Source organism: Phyllostomus hastatus, unplaced genomic scaffold (genome assembly GCF_019186645.2).
Source record: "Phyllostomus hastatus isolate PE091 unplaced genomic scaffold, TTU_PhHast_1.1 phas_contig_58, whole genome shotgun sequence".
Lineage (NCBI taxonomy): Eukaryota > Metazoa > Chordata > Mammalia > Chiroptera > Phyllostomidae > Phyllostomus > Phyllostomus hastatus.
In genome coordinates this window covers 32,536,645-32,560,028 of record NW_025333916.1, presented here as the reverse complement: position 1 = coordinate 32,560,028, position 23,384 = coordinate 32,536,645, and the positions used below count along the sequence as shown (strand labels likewise).

General features: G+C 50.0%; 1 protein-coding gene across 2 annotated transcripts in view; it reads left to right on the top strand.

The window, feature by feature from the left end:
* Window positions 1-317: 317 nt before the first annotated feature.
* SLC9A3 (solute carrier family 9 member A3) overlaps window positions 318-23,384 on the top strand; it is a 49,748-nt gene continuing 26,681 nt past the window's right edge. The window contains exon 1 of one of the 2 annotated variants that reach the window (XM_045848034.1): window positions 318-730. In XM_045848034.1, coding sequence (XP_045703990.1) covers window positions 514-730 — 217 coding nt within the window. In that variant the 5' untranslated portion in view covers window positions 318-513. The remainder of the gene's footprint in view (window positions 731-23,384) is intronic. The other variant, XM_045848033.1, reaches the window with a different exon arrangement.

Here is a 23,384-nt window from a genome sequence, read left to right as displayed (position 1 = left end):
CCCACAGGGACCCCCAGCCCCCAGCTCTGCTCTCGTCCCCAAGGGAGGCGGTCCCCCATCGCCCTGCCACCGAACGGACCTCCCCGTCTGCACCCTGCAGCCTCGGGCTCCAGGAGAGGGCGGGAGTGGGTAGCACTCGGAGCGCCAAGTGTACAGGCTAGTGAGGGAGGGGGACAAAGGGGACCCGTTCGTGGGGGTGGGAAGGTGAGGTCAAGGGGCCGGTTTGGCCCGGGGTGGGCGTGCCGAGAACCCGGGGCTGTGTCTGCGTTTGCACGTGCGCAGCGGGGGCGGGAACGCCCCGCCCCAGAGCGGGAGGGGGCCGCGGGATTAAAGGCCACCCCGGCGGGCGGGGACCAGGACAACAGCCCGCACCCGGAGTGCTCTAGGCTCCGCGCCACCCCTCGCAAGTCCCGCCGGCTGTCTCATCCAGCGGCCGCGCGCAGCTCGTCCAGCAGAGCGCAGCCAGACTCACACGACATGAGCGTCCGGACAGGGCACTGAACCGCGGCGACAATGTCGTGGCGCGGGGCCCTTGGCCCCGGTTGGAAACTTCTGCTGGCGCTGCTGCTGGCGCTGGGTGAGCTGCCACAGGCGCAGGGCGTCGAGGAGGACCCTGTTGTCGAACACGACAAAAGCCAGGGCTTCCATGTGGTCACCTTCAAATGGCACCATGTCCGGGACCCGTACATCATCGCGCTTTGGATCCTCGTGGCCAGCGTGGCCAAGATCGGTAAGCAACCTAGAGTTGGGAGAGTCGCGGGGTTCTGGCTTCTCCGAGACTTTCCCTCCACCGACCCCGCCTGCGCTCCAGGGAACAGAGCTAGGCCCCCGTCTTCCTTCGGGTCTGTGCCAGTCCGTGCCGGGTCCGTGCTGGGTCCTCGGTCCTCCTTGTGGAAGGGGCGCGTCTAACGTCAGTTGTCCGGCGGTCGGGTCCAAGAGCACCGCGCCCAGCCCGGGGGAGTCAGACCCTGGGTCAGGCAGGGCGAGGCTCAGGGGCCGCGAGCCCGACCGGGTCCGGAGCGGCAGTGCGGGTCCCGGAGAGTCGCCGGGTCTTGCTGGGCTGGTGCAGTCTGGGAAGCCTGCGTGCTCCGGCCTCCGCGGCCCCGCGTTCAAGCTCCAGTCGGCACATCCAGGCCTGGGGACAGTGCGCCGCTCCTCCCCGGGGCTCCTGGGCCGGGTTTTCAGTTTGTCGGGCTCGTGGGGCTTTTTAATACCCGGAGAGAGGGACTGTCCTGGCTGTCAAGCACTGAAGTGATACTTTGTTCCAGGGCAGAAGGGAAAACGGTGCCACTCAAAATTAAACCCAGTAAAATCCTATTTATAGGAGCGATTTTTCCACAGAGAGTGTTTCTCTTTTAAACTCCCGACTGTTAAGATTTCTCTTCTTTTAACTTGCTCCAGTGAGCTAGTAAAGTGGGGATTGCTGTAACTCCCGGCAAGGTGATGGGAAGGTCAGCTTCCGTAAGAGCTTAGGAGGGCTAAATTTCTGAGTGTTGGTCAACACCTGGGAGGGTCTTGGCTGAGAGGGTGGAGATGTGAGGGCGTTTGTAACTTACCAGGGGCAGCCTGAGGGAGGGCCCGCTGAGAGGGAGGGCCCATTGAGAAGGAGGTCTGAGGACTGCGCCCCCTCAAGGAACGGTAGGTGGTAAGGATGGATCACCAATGGTTTTGGAATGGGGAGGGGCAAGGCAGAGAGAAGAGGGCCCCTTCTGGGGTTTAGAGGGGACACTGACATCCTGGTCCTCCACAGGACAGGAAGGACAGATCTGGGGCAAGACCTTAGAGGACTTCGGACCCGCGGTTCAGGAGTGCCTCGCAGAGGCTGGTTGCTGCTTGGTTCCCCCTCACTTCGGGTTATGCCAGTGGCCTCCCAGAAGCCCCTCTCACTCCTGCCTTCTCTTTCTTGGAAGCTGGCTGGATCCCTCTGCCTCCTCCCTCTTTCTTCCTGGCTTGTGTGTAGACCCTTGGCCCTGCCTGCCTGGTCGCCCTTCTTACTTTGCCCCCCAGAGGGCTTTCCGGTGGGGGCTGTGACCTCAGGAATAAAATGTGAGCACCCAGCTGGGGTCTCCTGTGCTGTGTGTCTGCCAGATGCCTCTGTCACAGGGAGACCACTGACACTGGCCGAGTCCAATGTGACATTTACTGGGCAGGTCCAGCCTCAGCCTGGGGCTCTGGGCGTACCTTGCCTTGCTGCTCACACTGCTCACCCAAGAACTGACCTCTTTCTGGGGCGGAGTGGCGGGGTGAGGGGGGTCTGTGCCTCTGCCTGCTTCCCTCCTTTGTGTGACTACCATAAGGATGATGACACGCGCAGGGTGGGCCCAAGACACTCTGGGAGGTGCAGCATCTCTGTTGTGTAATCAAACGTGCACTTTCTGGTGTCTGCACAGGTATGGAGGCTGGCAGGTGAAAGTTTGGTGACAGCCATCCGGGCACCAGCCAGTCAGCCTTGAGTGGGGGTGGGGGCACAGGGAGGTTAGCGCTGACCCAAGTGTTTGCCTGGCCCAGATTTTGTTACTCACCCAGGAAGAGCCACGTCCTGCAGCTCTCTGAGGACTCGGACTGTCCAAAGAGGGCCTTCTCCAGGGTGGCGGTCACCTGCTCCGGCAGCTCCAGCTCTGTCTCATGGGCAGGGCAGAATGCGCTTTCCTGCCAGCTCTCACCATTTAAAAAGGCTCACCTTCACAGCACCACACCCCATATGTTGTAATCCTAGGAAGCTGGGGGTGGGGGCTCTCGGGACAATGAAGACCCAGGGGGCTGACCAAGGTCTCCTGGAGTGCCCTTTGGCCCTGGGCCAGACCTTGCTGCATCCCAACCCACAGAGTTCTCCTGTATTTGGAGGCTCCGGGGATGATGGCACGGGGGCCTCGCCCATGAATGGGCAGTGCTGCAGGGTCACTTAGCCTCCCCATCTTAAAAAGTAAGCTGGGACTCTACCCATGCCCACCCCTCTCCCAGCCTTGCTCGCTCCCTGTCCCTCCTTGTGCTCCCCCATAATCCTGTCCCCTGGAATCCCCTGCACTGACCCTGCCCAAGTCTTGTCTTCACAGCAGAGCGTGAGCCTCATGTGATCCCACCTCTTTTCCCAGCCCTCTGGAAGTCCCCCCACCCCTTACTGCCTTGTCCTGCCCCCATCGTTTGAGGCTGCTCCTTCCTCATCCACTTTGGGGCCCTGCTCCTGAGCCTGGGCCTGGGCCTGAGGCCTCCCCTGAGTCCACCCTCCATGCACCACCCCACACCCAGCACCTCCAGGTACCAGGTGCCTGAGGTTCCCTGCCAGTGTGGCTGGTCATCAGGCATCTCTGCACAGACATCTCCCCACACTTCAGATGGACCCCGCCCCCCACTCCCCAGGCTCCCAGTCTCCAAGCCAAAGCTTAGCAAACAAACTGGACCCACCCCTCACATTTAGCCCCACAGACCTGGAATCGCCTCGAGCCAGTCGCCTCCTCCCGGTGGTCCAGACTCACTCCAGTCCGGATCTCACTGTGCTCCGCACCCTCCGAGGCCCGTGAGCCACCCCTCAGAATCCACTGTGCTCTCTGCAGTGAAAAGCAGAGCTCCGACCTGGCTTCTGCTGGACTAAGCCAGCAGCTCCCCAAAGCCCCAGCCCACCCCCACCCCCACCCCCTGCTCAGCCCTCTGCATGCAGTTCCCCCTGGCCTCTGAGAACTCTGGACTTATATGTAGGTCCTTGTTCATGAACCAGGCCCCCTCAGACAACTCCCGCCCTGTGAAGCCAGCCCCGGGGCCTATACTCAACCCCCAAGAGCACTCATGCCCATCCCGTCACCTCACTGGGCTCGGAGGCCGAGTGGCCGAGGGTCCAGCCTGTGCACAGATGAGGGACGTGTTTGGATCACAGTACGCTTCCTCCTGCCCCACAGTCCAGGGTTCACACTTGTTAAGCTCCTTGGCCCCTTTCATCGTTTAAAATGGTCAGGGATCATCCAGACTATTTGAGTCTCAAGTTACAGAACAGAAGAGTTGGATTGATAGTGATTCCCAAACATTTCTTGAGCATCTCACACATGGTTCTAAGTTCTCAGGGGGGCATACATACCTTGTGTGGCAGAGGTCAGATCTCTTCCAGCCCTTTGTAACCTTGTGGGGGAAATAAGGTGCTAGGGACACTGAGACACGGGCCATATCTCGTGTACATGTTTTAAGGCAACTTCTCTACTTAGTAGCTGGGGACAGAGCAGTGGAGAGTAGGGTCACAGCACTGTCTCGGGGGCCTGGGACTAGGTCCTGCCACTTGGCAAGGTGAGGAACCGGTGTGACGGCTGTGCCCGCAGATGCCCGAGACCCATGTCTGCCAGCTCCCCACAGGTGTGCATCCAGGCCTGTGAGCGCATCTTTAGGAAATTCGGGGGGAAGGAGGACGCTCAAGCCAGGGACCTGTCCAGAGCTCAGGGCCAGGTGAAGAACGAGGTGGAAGGTCCTTGTGCAGTGGGATCGCATCTGCCCCTGGTCAGGGTGGGGGGTGTCCTCTAGATCAGCCTGGAGCCCTGGACACATGCTTCCTTGGGGAGTCCCAGGTCTGCCACCGCCCCTGTCAGGGTCACTTTGGACCTTGGATCAGGCCAGGCTTTCTTTCACTAATAGTGCCCTCAGTGCTCGGCCTGCCCTGGCTGTTTGACTTCTGTCTAGACCCCCCTGCCTAATGATGGATTTCTCAGAGGTCCAGCTGTCAGTCACTGGGCATCTGCCCTGAACCATATTCCCGGGCTGTAGGGGAAGCCCCGGAGTTTGTTACTGCCTGGGGTTACTTTCACATGCTCTGGTTTTAGACCAGGAGCCCCTGCCTCCTGTCCTGCTCTTCCCCGTGGGCTCCCAGCACCCTCCACCATGCTCTTCCTGCACCTGCTGAATTTCCCTTGCTCCCGTGGAGGGAACACACGAGAGGGTCTGAAGGACAAGGATGGCTCAGAAGGGCAAAGTGACCAGCAAGAGTTCCCAGGGGACCCTACCCTCCCAAGAGTAGACTCAGCCAGTGGGCCCTCCCAGACCCCAGTCCCAGCAGGACAGGAGTCTGTGGCCTGGAGTGAGGACCCATCATCCAAGGCCTGGAACCAAGGACTTTCCCAAGAGTTTCTGGGAGGGAGGGTTCTATGCTGAGGGTGTAAAGTCTCTTTTTTTTTTTTCTTCAGGAACTGCCCACGGGAGAATTAGCCCCCAGCTGTAAAACAATCCAGGGGCATTTGGAGCTAAGATATTCCACTGGACTTTTCTGAGGAATGGGGCAAAGGTCGGGAAGTGCAATAGCACCCAGTCCTGCCTCCTCCATAGAGGGGACTCCCCAGGGAGCCTGCCACCTGAGCCAGCTTCCCGTAAGAGTCCAGGAGAGAATCACCACCTGTTCCCAGGACTCCAAGTCCCTCTCTGGAGTCTGGCCCTGGGTCAGCCTGAGCACGCACAGGCTCTGTGAGTGCAGGAGTTTGCTGAAACTTATCTCTGCATTCTCTAATCTAGCCCTTCATCAGCCTCACATTTTATTTATTCACAGGCACGTCAGCTCCACTCCCACCCCCACCTCCAGAAAGGTTCCACTCTGTCCCAGTAGGACACAGGTGGGTTTTCCCTGCCACAAGTATGGGGCCCCCTGCCATGTGCTCTCCAGGAGCCAGGGAGTGTTTAAAGTTGGGGTTCCCATCCATACATCCTCTCCCTGGTGTCTCCTCACCCCCTTTCAGCCACAAGTTTTACCGGAAGCTGTGCACCCGAAGGGGGGTAGGTGCTCCATGTTTGACCAAGGAGGCCAGCCAAGGTCAGGGCCAGCCAAGGTCAGGGCCAGCTCTTCTCAGCTTCTCCACCTGCCCTCTCCTGGCAGGTGCTCTGAGTTTCTCTCAGAGAAGGGGCCTCTCTGGTTCTGTCCCCGCTGGGGTGCTGGAATAGGCCTGCTCCCAGGAGTACGCTGCCCACGGCTCTGCGAGTGGCAGCTGGAAGCTCTCTGGTGTTGGGTCTCCGACACCAAGCCTTGGATCTCAGGTACTAGGTGTTAGGGTCTGAAGGACACAGAGCTCGCCTGGGTGGGCCGGGTCCTCAGGAGATGGCACCAAGTCTTAGGAACCATGTCTTGGGGTGCCAGGTTTTGGGGTGCCAGGTGTTGGGCAAGGGGGTCTAAGCAGAGCCCACTCCTCCACCCCTCAGCACTAGAGCCCGGAGGGGGTGGTGTCCTGCCTGAGCCATGCTGGGCACAGTGGGGTCCCCGTTCTTTGCAAAAGCTTCTCGGAGGCCGGGGACTTTCCTAGCACGAGGGTCTGAACTGTCTGAGGTTTGCTCAGCGGAGGCAGGTCTCTTACCCCATCTGCATCTGTGCCTTGTTCACATCCTTCCCCCACCCTCTGACCTCCAGCCCTTCCTCCTGACCTCATTCACTTATTTGCAGCCCCTCTCTATCTCTTCATACCTTTGTCTTCCATTTCCCCCCCATCTCTGCTCAGGGCTGGGGAGAGAGCAATCCTGGTGAGTCCAGATGCATGCACCCCACCCAGCCCTGCCTGCAGAACCCATCAAACTGGGAGGGTGGTGCGCTCAGGGGCACGTGGGCTGGGGGTAGGTGAGTGCCTGGCAGCTCCCCAGCCATTCTGTGGCCCTGCTATGCAGTGGTTTCTCTTGGCTTCACCTGAAGCCCAGACTCCACACCCCTACACACATACACACCCCCACCCCCGTCGGGCAGCTCGCCCAGACCAGGGCGCTGAGCCCCACCTACCCGGGACCTCTCTTGCCACACCTCTTCTGAGCTCAGAACCATCCAGTCCCCCAACCCCCAGCTCCCGAGGATGTCTCCACTACCAAGTCAGTGCTGAAAAGGCAGGGAAGACTGTGTCTTTCTGTTCCTGCTGTGTCCATAAAGCCCAGAGCCCTACTTGCCCCCAGCAATGCTCCTGCAAGGGTGATGGGTGGATGAATGAATGAATGAATGAATGAACACATTGATGACCGTCAACTTCTCCCCTGTGTGTGAGCTTCCTACAAACAGTCCAGATGCTGGGCCTGGGAAGCAGCTTTCTAAGTTCCTCAGCTGAATTTTTTCCCTCAGACTGCGGCACAGCCTCAGGTGAGCTGAGCGGCACGCCCTATGACGACACCCTCCAGGCGGGCAGACCGTCGACACACAGCGCCAGCATTAGCTCAGAGTACTGTGGGCATGTTGGGGTTTGGGGTGGGGAACATGGTCACCCCACACAGAGCTCGCCTGGGTGGGCCGGGTCCCCAGGAGATGGCACGCTCCTCCATGCAAGTCTAGAGTGCCCTCCACTGCAAGCTGAAACCTGCGGCCCTGTCCTCTCCCCATCCAACCCTGTAAAACAAGACAGAATGAATCTGCTGGGTGCTGACATGCTGGCTTCCAGAGACACGGATGCCTGCCCAGTTCCTGGCTCATGCACCCCGCTGGGACGGAGCCTGGGTCCCAGGCAGGTCAATGGCCTCAGTGCAGTGATGACTCTCCAGGGCTTGAACGGATTGATTTATCAGTACAATCCAGAATGTTGATCTCGCAGCCACAGTTCTGGGCGCTAGGGTGAGCTCTGACCAGTGTGATTTTCATTTAACAAATGTCTTCTGGCTGGCACTGCTGTGGGCCAGGGGGAGGCAGCTTCCAACAAAACAGACCCAAGCCTCAGAGGGTAGCATTCCTGTGCGGGGATAGACAGACACGGTCACGTCACAGAATAATGGCATTAAGTGCAGTAGTGAACACATGATGGGGTAGTGAGCCCGGGGGTGAAGGGGAAAAGCATTATCAGGGGTGGAACAGCCAGTGCAAAGTGCTGCAATGGGCGTGTGTGGGTGCGTCTGGAGGTCAGCCGGGGGAGCCAGCAGGGAGGACTGGGAGGTGAGGTCAGAGGGGCCGGGGAAGTGGGGCCATGAGGGCTTCTGAACTGAGGTAGACTGGACCCCACGGGGAGGAACATGATGCCAGGGGGGCATGAAGGCCACTCAGACCTGTCACACCATAAGCTGAGCTGCCCCAGGGCAATTTGTAATGTGGCAAAAACTGCTCTAATTTTATAAGAGTCTTCCCAGTAACATGTTCAGAATGCAGAAATCAGAAAACCAGTGCATATGTGCACCAGGGTCTGAGCAGGGGTGCGGGCTCCTCCCCCTGGAGCTGCTGACAGCCCTGGTGAAGCGAGGCCTCTGAGAGCTACAGGGCCTGCCAGGCTGTCACTTTGGACTCTGTGCCTTCAGCATCCCAGGAGGGCCCAGGCCTGGGAAGTAGGGAGGGCGTATGGTGCCCGGCTCTGTCGGACCTGAACCATGAGCGGGGGTGGTGTCTACACACGATGACCACTGACAGCACCAGAGCTGCCCTCGAAACCCTGGGCAGCACCTGAGCAGAGTGAGGGCTAATGTGGCTGTTCTTCAGGCCATGCAAGGTGTCTGAGCTGGGCCCAGGGTCCTTCCTGGGAGCTGGCTGTGTCTCAAGTTCTCATCTATAACTCAAGAGTCATTCAGTTCTAGAAAGGGGTAAGAGCCCCATGGTTTACCAGCTGAGGGCTCAGAGTCCAGGCGGAGGGGTCAGGTGGTGGCCAGGTGCAGGTTCTCCTTTGGGGGGCCAGTTGAGACGGGCCTCAGAGGAAGACAGAGGGCTGGGCTGAGTGAGAGGCTGAGGGGAGAATGGTCTGGCAGAAGCATCAGCTCGGGGCGGGGGCCCAGTGGGAGGGGTGCCAGGGCTGCTTAGGGCTATTGGGGCTGCAGCGGTGGGTAGTTAGGTCCTGAAGATGGAGACGGGGTGAGAGACGGGGTGGGGTTGGGCCAAGCTGTCTCCCAGGCATCTCCCCTCCCCCCTTCATAGAACCCTTTGCTCGCTTCAGACACAGATATGGCCCCTGCAGACAGACCAGTGTCAGCTCGGGGAAGGTGTCCCGTGAACCACCCTCGCCCCAACCTCCAGCCTCTGGGGGCAGAGGTAGGCCAGTTCCTTTCAGGGCCAAACCTTGCTCAGGGGGAAGGAACAGAGCTACTGGGGGAAGGTCGGACTCTGTTTCTTTCCTTCCATGAATTCACCACCTGCGGAGCTGTCATGCCAAAGTCCAACCAGGTTTGAGTTCTCAGCTGGAAAAAGGTTTCTTGCAAAGGCAGGATAGGAAAGCTGGAAATGCCTGTTTCTAACACATTTGGGAACAACACGAAGGGTGAAAACCACCAGCTCATGGGACTTTGTTTCTTCCTGGGTTTGGCTAGCCCTAGTTTGGGGTGCAATAGCGCAGTGCTGCAGCCTCTCCGTCATGCTTTCCCTTAGAACTTGGCTCCAGGTGCTGGGCAGTCAGCACAGGTCACCCTTCCCCCCTTCATTTGCCAGCCAGATGTGGACATGAGTGGGGCAGAGCCACCGAGGAGGCCCACGTCTGAATTTCCATGTGCACGCCCATGTGCAGTTATGTGTGTGTGTGTGTGTGTGTGTGCACATATACATGTGTGCGCTGGTTCCCGTGGGGTTGGGAGTTTCAGCTTTTTTCCCACGTGGCCAAGGATGCTGGGCTTGGGTTTCAGTCCCAGCTCTGTCACTCCCTAGGGGTGTCAGGCCTGTCAATGACCTCTGTGGCACTCCCTACAAGGGATCAGTAAGGAGTGGGTGGAATTCGGACCAGGACAGACCATAGCAAGCATGGAGGGGATATCTACTTAACTATCGAGTTATTGCCACCCCCACACACATCTGATGGAGTGTTGACAGGGTGGCTGTTGAACCCTGGACACAGGGTCACCAAGGAGGCTCCCTGGACCCATGCCATTGGGAAGAGCTGGGACCCCAGGGGAATGGTCTAGGGAAGAACCTGGGGGTGCAGGAAGAGGCTAAAGCCACCCCTTGGCTGCACTGGTTGGAGGCCTGGCACTGAAACTGTGTTGTGGGGTCATAGAGGCTTTTTCAGCTTGAGATACCATGAGGCACCTGCAGGGCAGGGCCCCAGAGCAGGCCTGGGAACAGGCATACTCAACACCAGTGCACCAGAGGGGCCTCAGTCTCCTGCTACTTCCCAAAGGCCAACTCAGAGCCCAGACTCCCTACAGGCAGATGTCAACCCTGTGGCAGTGACAGCAGTAACTCGGTAACTGAGTAGAATGTGCATTTTGGGGACTTGGGACCTGATAGAAGTGCATCTGGAGCAGCACCCTCATGTCCCTCGCTGGACACACTGGCAAGTGCAGGATGGACACATGGGGCCAGCCCCCAGGGACAGGATGGGCTCTTCAGACCAGAGAAGCCACTCTAACCCCCGGACCGGCAGCTCAGAGTCAGGGAGTCCCCGACCCCTAGCCAAGTGCTCCAGGCCCCTCCTCCCATCCCTCCTTGGTGCCTTTCAACTGGTGCAGCAGGAGCAGAGCCAGGGGATTTGTCCCTGTACTCACACTCCCTCGAGAACCCCACTGACCTGCCCATGTGGGTGCACCTCCAGCGGGCTTTCCATTTATATGTTTGGTTTGCTCGCGGTCTAAAAATTTCTTTGGGTGGTAATAAGCTGAATGTAAATCCACTGCCAATGAGTGGTGTGCCTCCCTGAGCCAGTGCTGGCGTCTCATTAAGTGTGTGGTGTATCATCTGTAGTCCTGAGTGGCTCTGGTGGCCCATGGCTAATACAGAACTGAGTAGAATTTCTCAGGTAGACCAATGTGGCACAGTTGTGCTGGCTCCCAGGAGAGGAGCTGGAAGGATGCTGGCAGCCCGCAAGCTCTGCCCTTGGGGAAGGCCTGGCCCCTGGCCCGTGTCCGCGGTGGCCACCATCAGGGGGCAGGTGCTGTGGCCAGGCAGCCCTTGAGCTGAATGGGTCCATCACAGCAGCCCAGCCACCTGCAAGAGTCTGAGGTGCCCTGTTGGGCAGTTTTCAGCTCAAATCTATGCTGACTGGCCTCAGTGCCTGACTGTGGGAATTAAAACAAGACACTATGCCCAGGAAGAAGTTCCTGCTTTGTAGTGTGCCCCTCGGGGTAGCACCCTGTGCCTCCATCAAGGGCAGCAGGGGAGGGTCTGTGCTCCTTGAGCAGCCTGGCCTCAAGCCTACCCTCCTGCCATGAGAGCCAATGGATGACTCGTGGCTGGGCCCAGGAAGGACTCCTGTGCTGGCTGTGGTGAAGGTGTGTGCACGCCGTGGCGGATGTGTGCGTGGCATGGTGGATGTGTGCATGCTATGGTGGGGCCACATGGCGGGGGGGGGGGAGATCCCTTCTTCCTGATGCCCCCACCAAAAACTGAAACTAAAAATAAATGACTTTTCCTTTTGACTTTCTTCAGGCTTAGGGAAGAAGCACGCAATGTGCATTCCTTGCAGGAATCTGATTTCCTCTTTACAACAGCCCAGAAAGCTTTAGTAGACTGTCATTTGACAATAAGGAAACCACGTCTAAAAGAGATGAGATACTAATAACTTGTAGTAAGTGGCGAGACAGGCCCCTCCCACAGAAAGATGTCCAATGTGCAGGAATGTGACTCTGACCCATGCGCCCCCGCCCCTGCCATAGGTACAGCTCCATGAGGGCCCCTGCAGCTGGAGGTGGGTCTGCCCCTGCTATTCATCATGGTCTGCCCTTGGGCCCCCGCTCTCCTGCATTTGTGGCAAACAAGTGGGATATGGGAACACGAAAGCTGTCCCAGTAAGGGTGTCTGGGCTGTGCACTTGCCTCCAAGAGCTTTTGCTTGTACTTGTTTTTGTTGAGCTTTCTAGAAACTCGGTGCCTGCGCAGGCCCTCTGGGCTGGCAGTGTCTCGTGGCCCTCTCATGCTGGGGAGCCCTTTGTCCTCTGGCTGTGCTGCATCAGTATCAAAAATCAATAGTTCCATTTCTTCCTGCTGCTCTGTGGCCTGTGACAAAGTCCTGGTTTCGGGGGACAGTACTCGGAACACCCTGATAGTGGCGACTGTGGGGACATGGTGGCCACGTGAACAAACACAGCCCTGTTTATGATAATGTGGGACGTCACCCACACGTTGGGTCTGCAGGAAGATGTCCTCAAAGGAAGTGGCCTTGCTGGGACTTTTTACATGAAGCTGTAAACGTTCCTGAGATCCAAACTCACTTGCCTTCAGAGTATCTGTTTGCCAAATTCTTCTAGCCTTTTCGGGGTCCCTCTCATCCTCCCAGCCCCACCCCAAAGTGAAGCATCCGCATCTTTGCTTCAGTGGACTTCGCAATGAATTTCATGGTCACAGTCAATCTCCAGACCTCCCACCAACCACAACACCAACTGAGGGTGAGATTTTTCTCCTCTCACAATGGCTTCCCGGGCTGTAAGGAACCTTTTATGTTCTTGAAACTTGAAGCATTGAAGAAGAACACCCCTCTGAGTTGCCCAGCCAGCTGGCCTTCAGCTTTCTCATCCTGGGGACGGGGGACGCCGCATGTGCCCTCCCGTGGCCCTTCCTCCACCTTGTGCATCTTCTCCATCTGGGGAGCTTCTGTGGTGCTGGCCCACCTGTGCATGACTCTGATGTGACACCCTCACTTCTTAACTGTCTTCCCTGTTTTTGCTGGTGTGCCTGTCACACTGGGGTACAATGTGTCCTTCGTTTAATAAGCTCTCAGTGACCTGGTCACTGGCTACCTACCAAAGTCACGCCCCACGTGTCATTCAGTCTTCTGTTTGATTAGTGGGTGGACTCTGCTGTCCACCCACTAATGGGTGCTAGCGGGGCCCCCATCTCCCCCCAGCTCATCCCCAACTCCAGGTGCCATGTTCAGGCCCCTCCTTCTTTTCCACCCAAATTTACCTGCCCTGGACCCTCAGCATACCTCACACCTGTTCCAGCTTCATCTGAAGATAGATCAGTAGAAACTATCCAATATGAAGAATTTCTCTAATCTGTAAATCTGTATATTTCACTAAATTGGGGGCATTCGGCCATTATTTCCTTGGATCTTTTTTCTACCCCATTCTTTCTCTCCTCTGCTTTGGGACTCCAGTTACCCATAGATGGACATTTTGCCATTGTCCCCAAGGCCACTGAGGTGCTTCATTTTGTAATCCTTCTCCTTGTTCTTCAGATTGGATAATTTCTATTGATTGATCTTCAAGTCCACCATCTCTCCTGTCACCTCTGTCCTCTGTGAAATAAACCTATCCATTGGATTTTTTTTCATTCAGATACTGAATTCTTCAATTCCAGAACTTCCATTTGGTTATTTTAGATATCTTCTGTTTTTGGGGTCAGTTGACTACAACCCATGAGTTGGCCCCCTGTTTTTGTAAATACGGTTATGTTGGAACACGTAACTGTAACATATAACTGGAACACATTATAGCTGTTTTTGTGCTAAATAACAGAGCTAAGTAGTTGCAAAACAGAGTGTATAACCCACCAGCCTAAATGATTTACCATCTGGTAGAGGGTTTTTTTTTTTTTTGCCTTTTATTTCACCTATTCCCCTCTCCTCCCTCTTCAGTAACTCTCAGCTTGTTTTCTCTACCAATGGGTCTGTTTCTGTTTTGTTTTGTTTTGTTTATTCATTTGTTTTTTTTTTCAGATCTACATATAGTGAAACCATATGGCATTTGTCTTTCTCTGAATGATTATTCCATTCAGCACAATACCATCTAGGTCCATCCAGGTTATTGCAAATGGCAAGATTGCACTCTTTGTATAGTTGAAGAGTAGTCCACTGCATGTACGTAGCACATCTTCTTTATCCATTTATCTATTGATGGCCATCTGGGTTGCTTCTGTTATCTTGGCTATTACCAGCAGGGGTGCATATATTTTCTCCAATTAGTGGTTTTGTTTTCTTCAGATAAATACTTAGAAGTGGAATCACTGGATCATATGGCAGGTTTTTAAAAATTTTTTAAGGGATCTCCATACTGTTTTCCACAGTGGCTGCACCAATCTGCATTCCCACCAACAGTGCACAAGGGTTCCCTTTTCTCTACATCCTCGCCAACACTTGTTTGTTGATTTATTGATGATAGCCATTTTGACTGATATAAGGTTCATCGTGGTTTTAATTTGCATTTCTCTGATGATTAGTGACATTGAGCATCTTTTCATATGTCTATTGGCCATCTGTATGTCTTCTTTGGAGAAGTGTCTATTCAGGTTCTCTGGCCATTTTTAAATTGGGCTTTTTTTTTATGTTAAGTTGTATGAGTTCCTCATATTTTGGATAGTAACCCTTTATTGGATGTATCATTAGTAAACATCTTCTCACATTTGGTAGGTTGTGTTTTCACTTTGTTGATGGTTTTTTTCACTGTGCAGAAATCTTTAGTTTCATGAAGTCTCATTTTTAAAATTTTTTTCTTTTGTTTCCCTTGCTTGAGGAGATATATCCAAAACAATATTGCTATGAGAGATGTCCAAGAGTTTATTGCCTATGTTTTCTTCCAGGAGTTTTATGGTTCTATGAATTTTAAGGTCTTACATTTAAATCTTTAATCCATTTTGAGTTTATTTTTTATATATGGTGTAAAAACATGATTCAATTTCTTTTTTTTTTTTGCATGTATCTGTCCACTTTTCCCAACACCACTTATTGAAGAGACTGTGTTTACTCCATTGTATTTCTTTGCCTACTTTGTCATAGATTAATTAACCATATAAGTGAGAATTTATTTCTGGGCTGTCATTTCTATTCCATTGATCTGTATATATGTTTTTATGCCAGTACCACACTGCTTTAATTATTGTAGATTTGTAATATAGTTTGAAATCCAGGCGCTTGATACCTCCTGCTTTGTTCTTTTTCAGTTTTCTTTGGCTATGTGGGGTCTTTTGTGATTTAACATAATTTTTAAGGTTACTTGTTCTAGTTCTGAGAGAATGCCATTGGTATTTTAATAGAGGTTGCATTGGATCTGTATGTTATTGTAGGCAGTCAGGACATTTTAACAATATTAATCCTTTTCATCAATGAGCAAGGCATAGTCTTCCATTTATTCGTATACTCTTCCAATTTTTTTCAATGTCTTATGGTTTTCAAAATATAGGTCTCTCACCTCTTTGGTTAAATTTATTCCTCAGTATCTATGCTGTTTGATGCAATTGTAAATGAGATTATTTTCTTAATTTCTCCTTTTGATTATTTACTATGATACATAGAAATGCAACAAGCAAATTTCTGTATAATGATTTTATGTCCTACAACTTTACTTAATTCATTTATTAGTGCTAATAGTTTATTTGGGTGGCATCCTTAGGGTTTTCTATATATATCATGTCATTTACAAATAATGAGAGTTTTACTTTTTTCTTTCCAAGTTAGCTGTCTTTTAGTTCCTTTTCTTATTTGATTGCTCTGTCTAGGAATTCCAGTACTGTGTTAATTAGAAGTGGTGAGAATGGGCATCCTTGTCTTGTTCCTGATCTAAGAGGAAAAGCTTTCAGCTTTTCACCATTGAGTATGATATTAGCTGTGGATTTGTCATACATGGTCTTTTCTAGGTTGAAAAATGTTTCTTCTGTACTCACTTTGTTGAGGGTTTTTATCATAATTGAAATTCTGTCAAATGTCTACATTTATTGAGATGAAAATGTGGTTTTTATCTTTCACTTTGTTAATGAAATGTATCACATTGGCCAATTCACCAGTGTTGAAGCATCCTTACATCCCTGGGATACAATTCCATTTTGTCATGGTGTATGATCCTTGTAATGTGTTGTTGAATCAGTTTTTAATATTTTGTTGAGGATTTCTGTCTCTGTGCTCATTAAGGATACCGGCCTGTAATTTTCTCTTTTTGTAATGTCTTTACCTGGTTTTGGTGTCAGGGCAATTCTGGCTTCAGAGAATGAGTTTGGAAGCATTTCTTTTGATTTTTTGAAATAGTTTAAGAAGGATAGGTACTATTATTTAAATTTTTGGTAGAATTCATCTGTGAAGCTGTCTGGTCCTGGACTTTTATTTGTTGGGAGTTTTTTGATTACTGCTTCAATTTCATTGCTGGTAATCAGTCTGCTTAGATTTTTATTTCTTTCTGGTTTAGTCTTGGAAGGTTATGTATGTGCTTCTAGAAATTTTCCATTTCTTCTAGATTGTCACATTTATTGGCATATAATTGTAGTATTCTTTAATGATGTTTTGTGTTTCTGTGGTGTCCGTTGTAACTGACCTTTCACTTATGATTTTATTTATGTGGGCGCTTTCTCTTTTATTCTTAATGATTCTAGCTATAGGTTTGTCAATTTTGTTTATCTTTTCAAAGAACTGTTCTTGGTTTCATTGATCTTTTCTATTTTCTTAAATTTCTATTGTGTTTATTTCTGCTTTGATCTTATTTCCTCCCTTCATTTATTGTGGGTTTTGTTTGTTCTGCTTTGTTTTAGTTCCTTTTAGGTGTAAAGTTACAGTTTTAAATTGGAGTTTGTCCTGCTTCTTGAGATAGGCTTGTACAGCATTCACTTTCTCCTTAGAACTGCTTTTACTGCATCCCATAAAATTTGGAAAGTTGTATTTTCATTTTCATTTGTCTCAAGGTAGTTTTGATTTCCCTTTTGCTTTCCGCATTGAGCCATTGATTGTCAGTTGCTTGTCGTTTGGCCTCTGTGTATTTGGTTTTGTTTTTTTTCCCCAGTTTTCTTCCTACAGTTGATTTCTAGCTTCATGCCACTGTGGTCAGCAAAGATGCTTGCTATGACTTCAGACTTCTTGAATTTACTGAAACTTGCTGTGGCCTAATACATGATTTATCCTGGAGAATGTTCCATGTGCACTTAAAAAAATGTGCATTCTGGTTTGTTTGAATGAAATGTCTAAATGTCTATTAAGTTGATCTAGTCTAATGTGACAGTTAAGACCATTATTTTCTTGCTAATTTTCTGTTTGGATGATCTGTCCATTGATGTGAGTTGGTTTTTAACCCCTACTATTACTATGTTTTTGTGAATTTCTCCCTTATGACTATTATTAATATTTGCTTTAGGTGTTTAGGTGCTTCTATGCCAGGTGCATAGATATTTATGATTATTATATCCTCTACCTGGACTGACCCCTTTATAATTAGGTAATATCCTTCTTTGTATCTTTTTTATACTGTTTGTTTTAAAGACTATTTTTGTCTGATATGAGTATTGCTAACCCAACTTTATTTTCCCTTCTTTTTGTATGGGCTATCTTTTTCCATCCCTTCACTTTCAGTCTACATGTGTCCTTCAATTTGAAGTGAGTATCTTGTAGGCATCATAGAGGTGGGTCATGTTTTTTAATCTATGCAGTCAGTCTATGTCTTTTTATTGGAGCATTTAATTCATCTGCATTTAAAGTATTGATTAAGTATGTATTTATTGCCATTTTAAAATTGCTTTGGGTTATTTTTGTATTGAATAGTTCTTATCTGATCTTTTCTTCATCTCTTCCCTCATGGTTTGCTGTTTTGTTTGAGTTTCTTTCTCTTTATTCTTTGCATCTTTCATAGGTTATTTTTGTGGTTACCATGAGGTATATATATATATATATATATATATATATATATATATATATATATATCATTCTGTATATGTAGCAGTATATTTTAAGTTGATAGGCATTTAAGTTTTAATATATTCTGTCAAGGATGCCAGGTGCATGTGGTAGCAAAAGTACTATATTTTTACTCCCCCATCTATGCTTTATGTTTTTTGCATCATATTTTAGAACTTCTTTGTTTAGTGAATTTTCTAACTACTTATTGTAATTTGAGTTGATTTTGGTACTTTTGTCTTTTGACCTTCATAGTGGATTTTTAAAGTCTTACTCACTGTTTATTAAATATTTGATTTTACCTGTGAGAATTTTTCTTTCTCATATTTTCTTATTTCTGAATATGGCCTTTCCTTTTCTGCTTAAAGAATTCTCTTTATCATTTCTTGTAAAGCTGGTTCAATGGTAAGGAACTCCTTTAGTTTCTGTTTGCCCAGGAAACTCTTTATCTCTCCTTCAATTCTGAATGATATCCTTGCTGAGTAAATTATTCTAGGTTGTAGTTTCCTTTCGTACCACTCTCTTCTGGCCTGTAACTGTTGCTTCTGAAAAATCAGCTAGAGGCTTTTTGTGGTTTCCTTTGTGTAAAACTAGTTGTTTTTCTCTTGCTGCCTTCAAAATCATCTCTTTAACTTTTGCTATTTTAATTTCATTACATCATAGCATGGGCCTCTTTGGGTTCATCTTGTCTGGAACTCACTGTGTTTCTTGGACCTGGATTTCTGTTTCTTTCCCCAGGTTAAGAAAGTTTTCAGCCATTTATTTCTTCAAATAAAGTTTCTGTTCCTTTTTTTCCCCTTCTCCTTCTAGGATCCCTATAATGTGAATATTTGTGCACTTGATGCTATCCCAGAGGTCCCTTAAACTATCCTCATTTTTTTTTAAATCCTCTTTTCTTGTTGCTGTCCTGATTGGTTGATTTCCACTAGTCTGTTTTCTAGGTTGCTGATCTGTTCTTCTGTTAGAGTATTTTCCATTTCAGTTATTGTATTCTTCAGCCCTGCTTGGTTCTTTATCATACTTACTAACTCTTTGTTGAAGTGTTCCCTAAGCTCCTATATTCCACTCTCAGTTTTCATGAACATCTTTATGACCTTTTCTTTAAATTCTTTATTAGGCATATTACTTATCTCTGTGTAGGATTTTTTTTTTCTGGGGATTTTTCTTGCTCCTATATTTTTCTGTCTTTTCATTTTGTTTGGTTTTCTACATTTGATTATATGAATTAGACAAAATAGCACTCTCCAAGTCTTAAAAAGTGGCCTTGTGTAAAAGTGACCTCTGTGGAGGCTGTGTGTGCTGGGTGGTTTTGGCAGGCTGACTGGGGCCTGACAGGTGCCTAAGAGCCTAGGGCACTGGCCTGTTGGGCTGGAGCAGCTCTGGGCAGGGAGGCTAGGTGCATGTGGTGACATTTGTTGATCTTGCTTGCTCCCTTTAATCAGAGCAGAAATGTGCTCTGAGCAGTGTGGTTGGGAATATGCTGCAGTGATCTTCTAGGTAGGCCAAAGCACCCAAGTGGAGCTCTCACTCACCCTGTCAAAGTGGAGAGGGACACAAGCATGGTGCTCACTGGCGCCTCCAACCCTGGAGAATTCCCAGGGCTCCCAGAAAGTTCCTACAGTTTTCAAGTCTTCTCTATTTGGCCTTTTTCTCTTGGTTGTTGTTCAGAAGTGTTCATTAATCCCTCAGTTGTCTCTCAAAAGGAATTCCCCTCCATAAACGTGCATATTTCAGTGTGCTTAAGGGAGGTGGTGAATTCAGTGTCCTCTTATGCTACCACCATCTTGAACACCACTATCAAGTCCTTATAGAAAAAATTTGCCCATCCCTGCTCTATTCCACTGCTAAGATTTACTATTTGTTGATTTATTATATTTTCCTTAATATCCTTAAGTATAGTTTTAATAGGTGTTTTTAAATTCTTGTCTGCTAATTCTAACATCTATGTCACCTTGAGGTCTCCATTGGTTTATGGGTTCCACTATACTCGTTCTTCATACGTTTGGCGCTGTGATTTTCAACGAGTGTGCCACGGCATGCTGGTGTGCTGCAAGAATTTTCAAAACATGCAGTACCTGACTATTTAGTCAGGGGCACTGACCTCTTTTCCCTCAGATTGTCAAATTAAGAAATGACAACAGCCAACACAACAAAAGCCATCTGGTGTGAATGGATCAAAATCATACCTAGTTTTTTGTCAGATTGGCAAAAAATATATTTTTTGGTGTGCCACAAAATTTTAATAGTTATGTGTGCCACAAGATGGAAAAGGTTGAAAATCGCCATCTAGTGATTTTGGATTGTATCCAGGACGTTGTTACTGACATCTTGCAGACACCATGTATTCTATTAGGTTCTTCTGAAGAACACTGACTTTTGGGGTAGTTGTTGCTTCATTGTTGTTGCTGCATTATCGTTTTACCAGGACTGGACTAAAACTCCAAAAATGCCCCCGCTGTGGTGACAGCAGCTGAAATCTCTGCTCATTTCTTTTGGCTTCTGCTGGCGCTTGGGCTCACCTCTCTCGCGTGTCATGCAAAGACAGAGCAACCAGAGACCTGGAAGGAAATCACACACACACTCTGGGGCTCGGCCTCTCTGGCTCTTCCCTTTCTGGGATTTGCCCCCTTCACTTCTCAGCTGCTGTGCTTTTACTGGTCTTTGTCCTTTGATTTTTCAGGCCAGGAGGACCACAGGCTTCTTTCTGATTTTTAGGTATTCTGCATGGCCCTAGCTGGGATTTGTTCTCTGGAAAATGCCTTTAAAAAAAACAAAAAGGGGAATTACTAGTGCTTGTTCCTTCCTAAAAGTTTAGAGCCTCCTCCAGTTTCTGCTTTCTTTTTCTTTTGGTCTCTCTTCAGTGTCTGTCTATCTATCCATCTATCTATATAGATATATTTCATATATAATATAATATATGAAATATATAAATATATACTTAAGATTGTATATATTTTATAATCAATTCTATATAGACATGTGTGAGAGACAGACAGAGAGAGACAGAGTTCATGCTTGTTACTTGAGGGAGAGAGGGAGAGTTGGTACAATAGGAGCTACTCCACCAATTTCTAGCCACAAAGATATACAGGTTTCCCCCCTAATTCAAAAATAGAACGTTCCTATGAAAGCTTTCTTAAGCCAAAATGACATAAAGGGGAGAAGCAATCACCATTTGAATGTTCCCAGACTGAAAACATAACCCACCAGATCATACCACATAACGCATACGGCCTAAAATAACACTACTGTGCAGTGAGGGCGTTGCCGCTCCCCCTGCTCAGGGTGCTGCTGTCTCTGTAACGGCTGCTGCAAAACAAACGCTGGATGCTTTCTATGCTTTTTGCCTCTTTTCATAAAAACAAAAATCCTCTTTGAATTTATTCCAGTTAGCAAACACAGGTACTAATGTAGGTCTTTCATAAAAGCAAAGTGGCATAATGTGGACTTTCCAAAAGCAGGAGCTACCTGTGATTGTTGCAGGTCCTCTCCCGAATCTGTATGTTAAAATGTATAATCCTTTGTACGTGGAACACTTCGGGAGCAGACTGATGTGGAGGAAGGACCAAGGAGGCCAAGGCACTTGGGGAGAAGGATGCTGCAGTGTGGAGGCTCCGCTGCTGCAGACGGAGCTGGTGGCCTGGCTCCTGTGGGTCACACCAAGGCCACACGCGATTCGCTAACAGGCTTCACCTTACAGCACTTACTATTCATTATTATTCATGTGTTGAACCACATAATATATCAATAACACCTGCTGGGTGGTTACTACCTGTCCTACGAGGGCCAGCCTTGGGGTGGATGCCTCTGAACACAGGACGAGGGTTACTTTAAAGGGAAGTGCTCCTCTGGGTCTCTCTCTAGGGCTCAAAGATGAATCTAAAACCCCGTCCTTTTGTCTTACTGCTTTTCCTGAGAACCTGCCCTGAGCCCCAGGCCCCAGGAGCCACACTGGGCACCCAACCAGCCACCAGCCTCTAGCTCCCTACCGGGCACCGGGGAAGCAGTCCACTGAGCTTTTCTTGCTGGCTTTCTAATCTGACCCCAGAGGACACACCTGTCAGTGAATGGGTCACAGGGAAACAGTGGGGGCTCTCTTGAAAGCTGCACCCAACCCTATTTGAGCAACACCTTCTACAAAAACATTTATGGGAGATGGTGTGACAGACAAACATAAGCGATGAGGATAGTGAAATAATTTGGAGCAGGAACGCCTGTGTTCAACTGTATTCTCCAAAGAGAACAGTCATGGGAGGGACCTCAGTGTTTCAGGACTCACACCATCTTGGACATAGGACCAAAGGACTTCCTGAGCTCATCAGTGTTTGTGACCAAAGGGTGACAGGCTCCCCTGTCTGTCATGGGGGCCACAACGTAGACCAAAGGCCAGAGCCGCCCCAGAGAGGCCCCGCTCTCCTTCTGTCCTTGTATGTGTTGCTCACCATGGCTTAGAATTCAAAGAACTGCTGCTCCCATAGGAAGCCACTAACAATTTTCATTTTTTAATTTAAAAGTTGACAAAGTCTGCTTGAGTTTTGTAACCATGTGGTATTTAAAACATGTTGTGGTTTGTGAGCAGAAGGGTTGGTCCTCTGAGCCCTATGCACGTGGTGCAGGAAGCAGCCATCTCCGACAGTGCGCCCCTGCTGGGTCCGGGACTCCCTGCACAGCACTCTCGTCTGCTTCGTCTGACGGTGACCTCAGAGCGCCCATCTGGAACATCCTCTCAGGCAGGAGGTGTGGGGTTAGTTAGATAATATTTGCGGACTCTATAAATATCATTGCCTCCTGCCCTGGACTGGGCTGACACATTCACTTTAATTTCCCCCAGGGTGCCGAGCGAGCACAGCTGGGGCGTGGAGGTCAGAGAGGAGTGGGCTGGTGGCAGTGGGTACAGGAAGCCAGCCCCTATCCTGGAGGAGTGCTGGGGGGACCCTGTGCCTTGTCTGTAGAGAACGCCAGAGAGTTAGTGCTGGGTGCTCGTGTGCATGTGTGTCTGTGTGTGTGTCTGTTTCTGTGTGTATCAGCATGTGCACGTGTGTGTCTGTATACCTGAGTGTGTGATACTTCAGGTCCTGCCCTGCCCTGCTCCTCCTAGCAAGTGACGTGGGTCCCAAGTGCACCCCGTCCCTCCTCTGGAAAGGCATTCCTGGTTGCTCTGGTTACTTCCTCTGCAGGGTTAATTTACCAGGCTCGCACATGTTAAAGTAAAACCAAGGGATTTACTGTGCTGTTGCATTTGCGTGGACTCAGCTGAATCTTGTGGAGAGATCCTTGGAGGCAGCAACGACGCAGGGCCTGACCCCAGGTCCAGAGCCCTGCTGTGTATCGAGGGGAGTGACACACACCGGCACTGACCTTCCTGAGACCTCAGTGCCCGCTTTGTCCGGGGCCTGCTCCAGAAATGGCTGACTGGTCATCTCCTTCTGACCTTTAACACTGGTCAGAGGTTGTAATTAGAACTAAAAGTGTGTATCCCCTGTTGTTACCACCTTGTGGCCAAGCTGTTTGCACTTAATTAGCTATAACTCTCTGGCCTGGGCAGTTACCTGTGGGCTTGGAAGTCACTTCGCTGCAGTTCATCATCGGAAGAACAGTGGACAGCAGGGGAGCTCCGGACCTGGCGGGCCTTACTCTGCTTTTAGGTGGCCTTGCATCTGTGACACACTTCGATTTTGTCCTGTGCAGAGACTCCCAGCCGCCCCCCGCTGTCATGATTGCTCTGTGCCGTCAGCCCTGGGACTGTGTGTCAGTGTTTGCTGCGTCGGAGTTTGTTCCGGTGGCTTGCTACCGAGGAAGTGTTTGAGTGTGCAGGGAGCCAGTGTCTCCCTGCAAAGCTTTGTCTTGGTTCTGGCTGTGGCTGCAGCTGCCGGTTCCGCACGTGGGGCTGATGCACAGCTGGATGGCTCTCTGCCTTTTGCACGCTGGCGCACAGAGCACAGCTCCTCTGCCCTTCCAGCTGCAAGGGCCTGGCTTCTCCCCA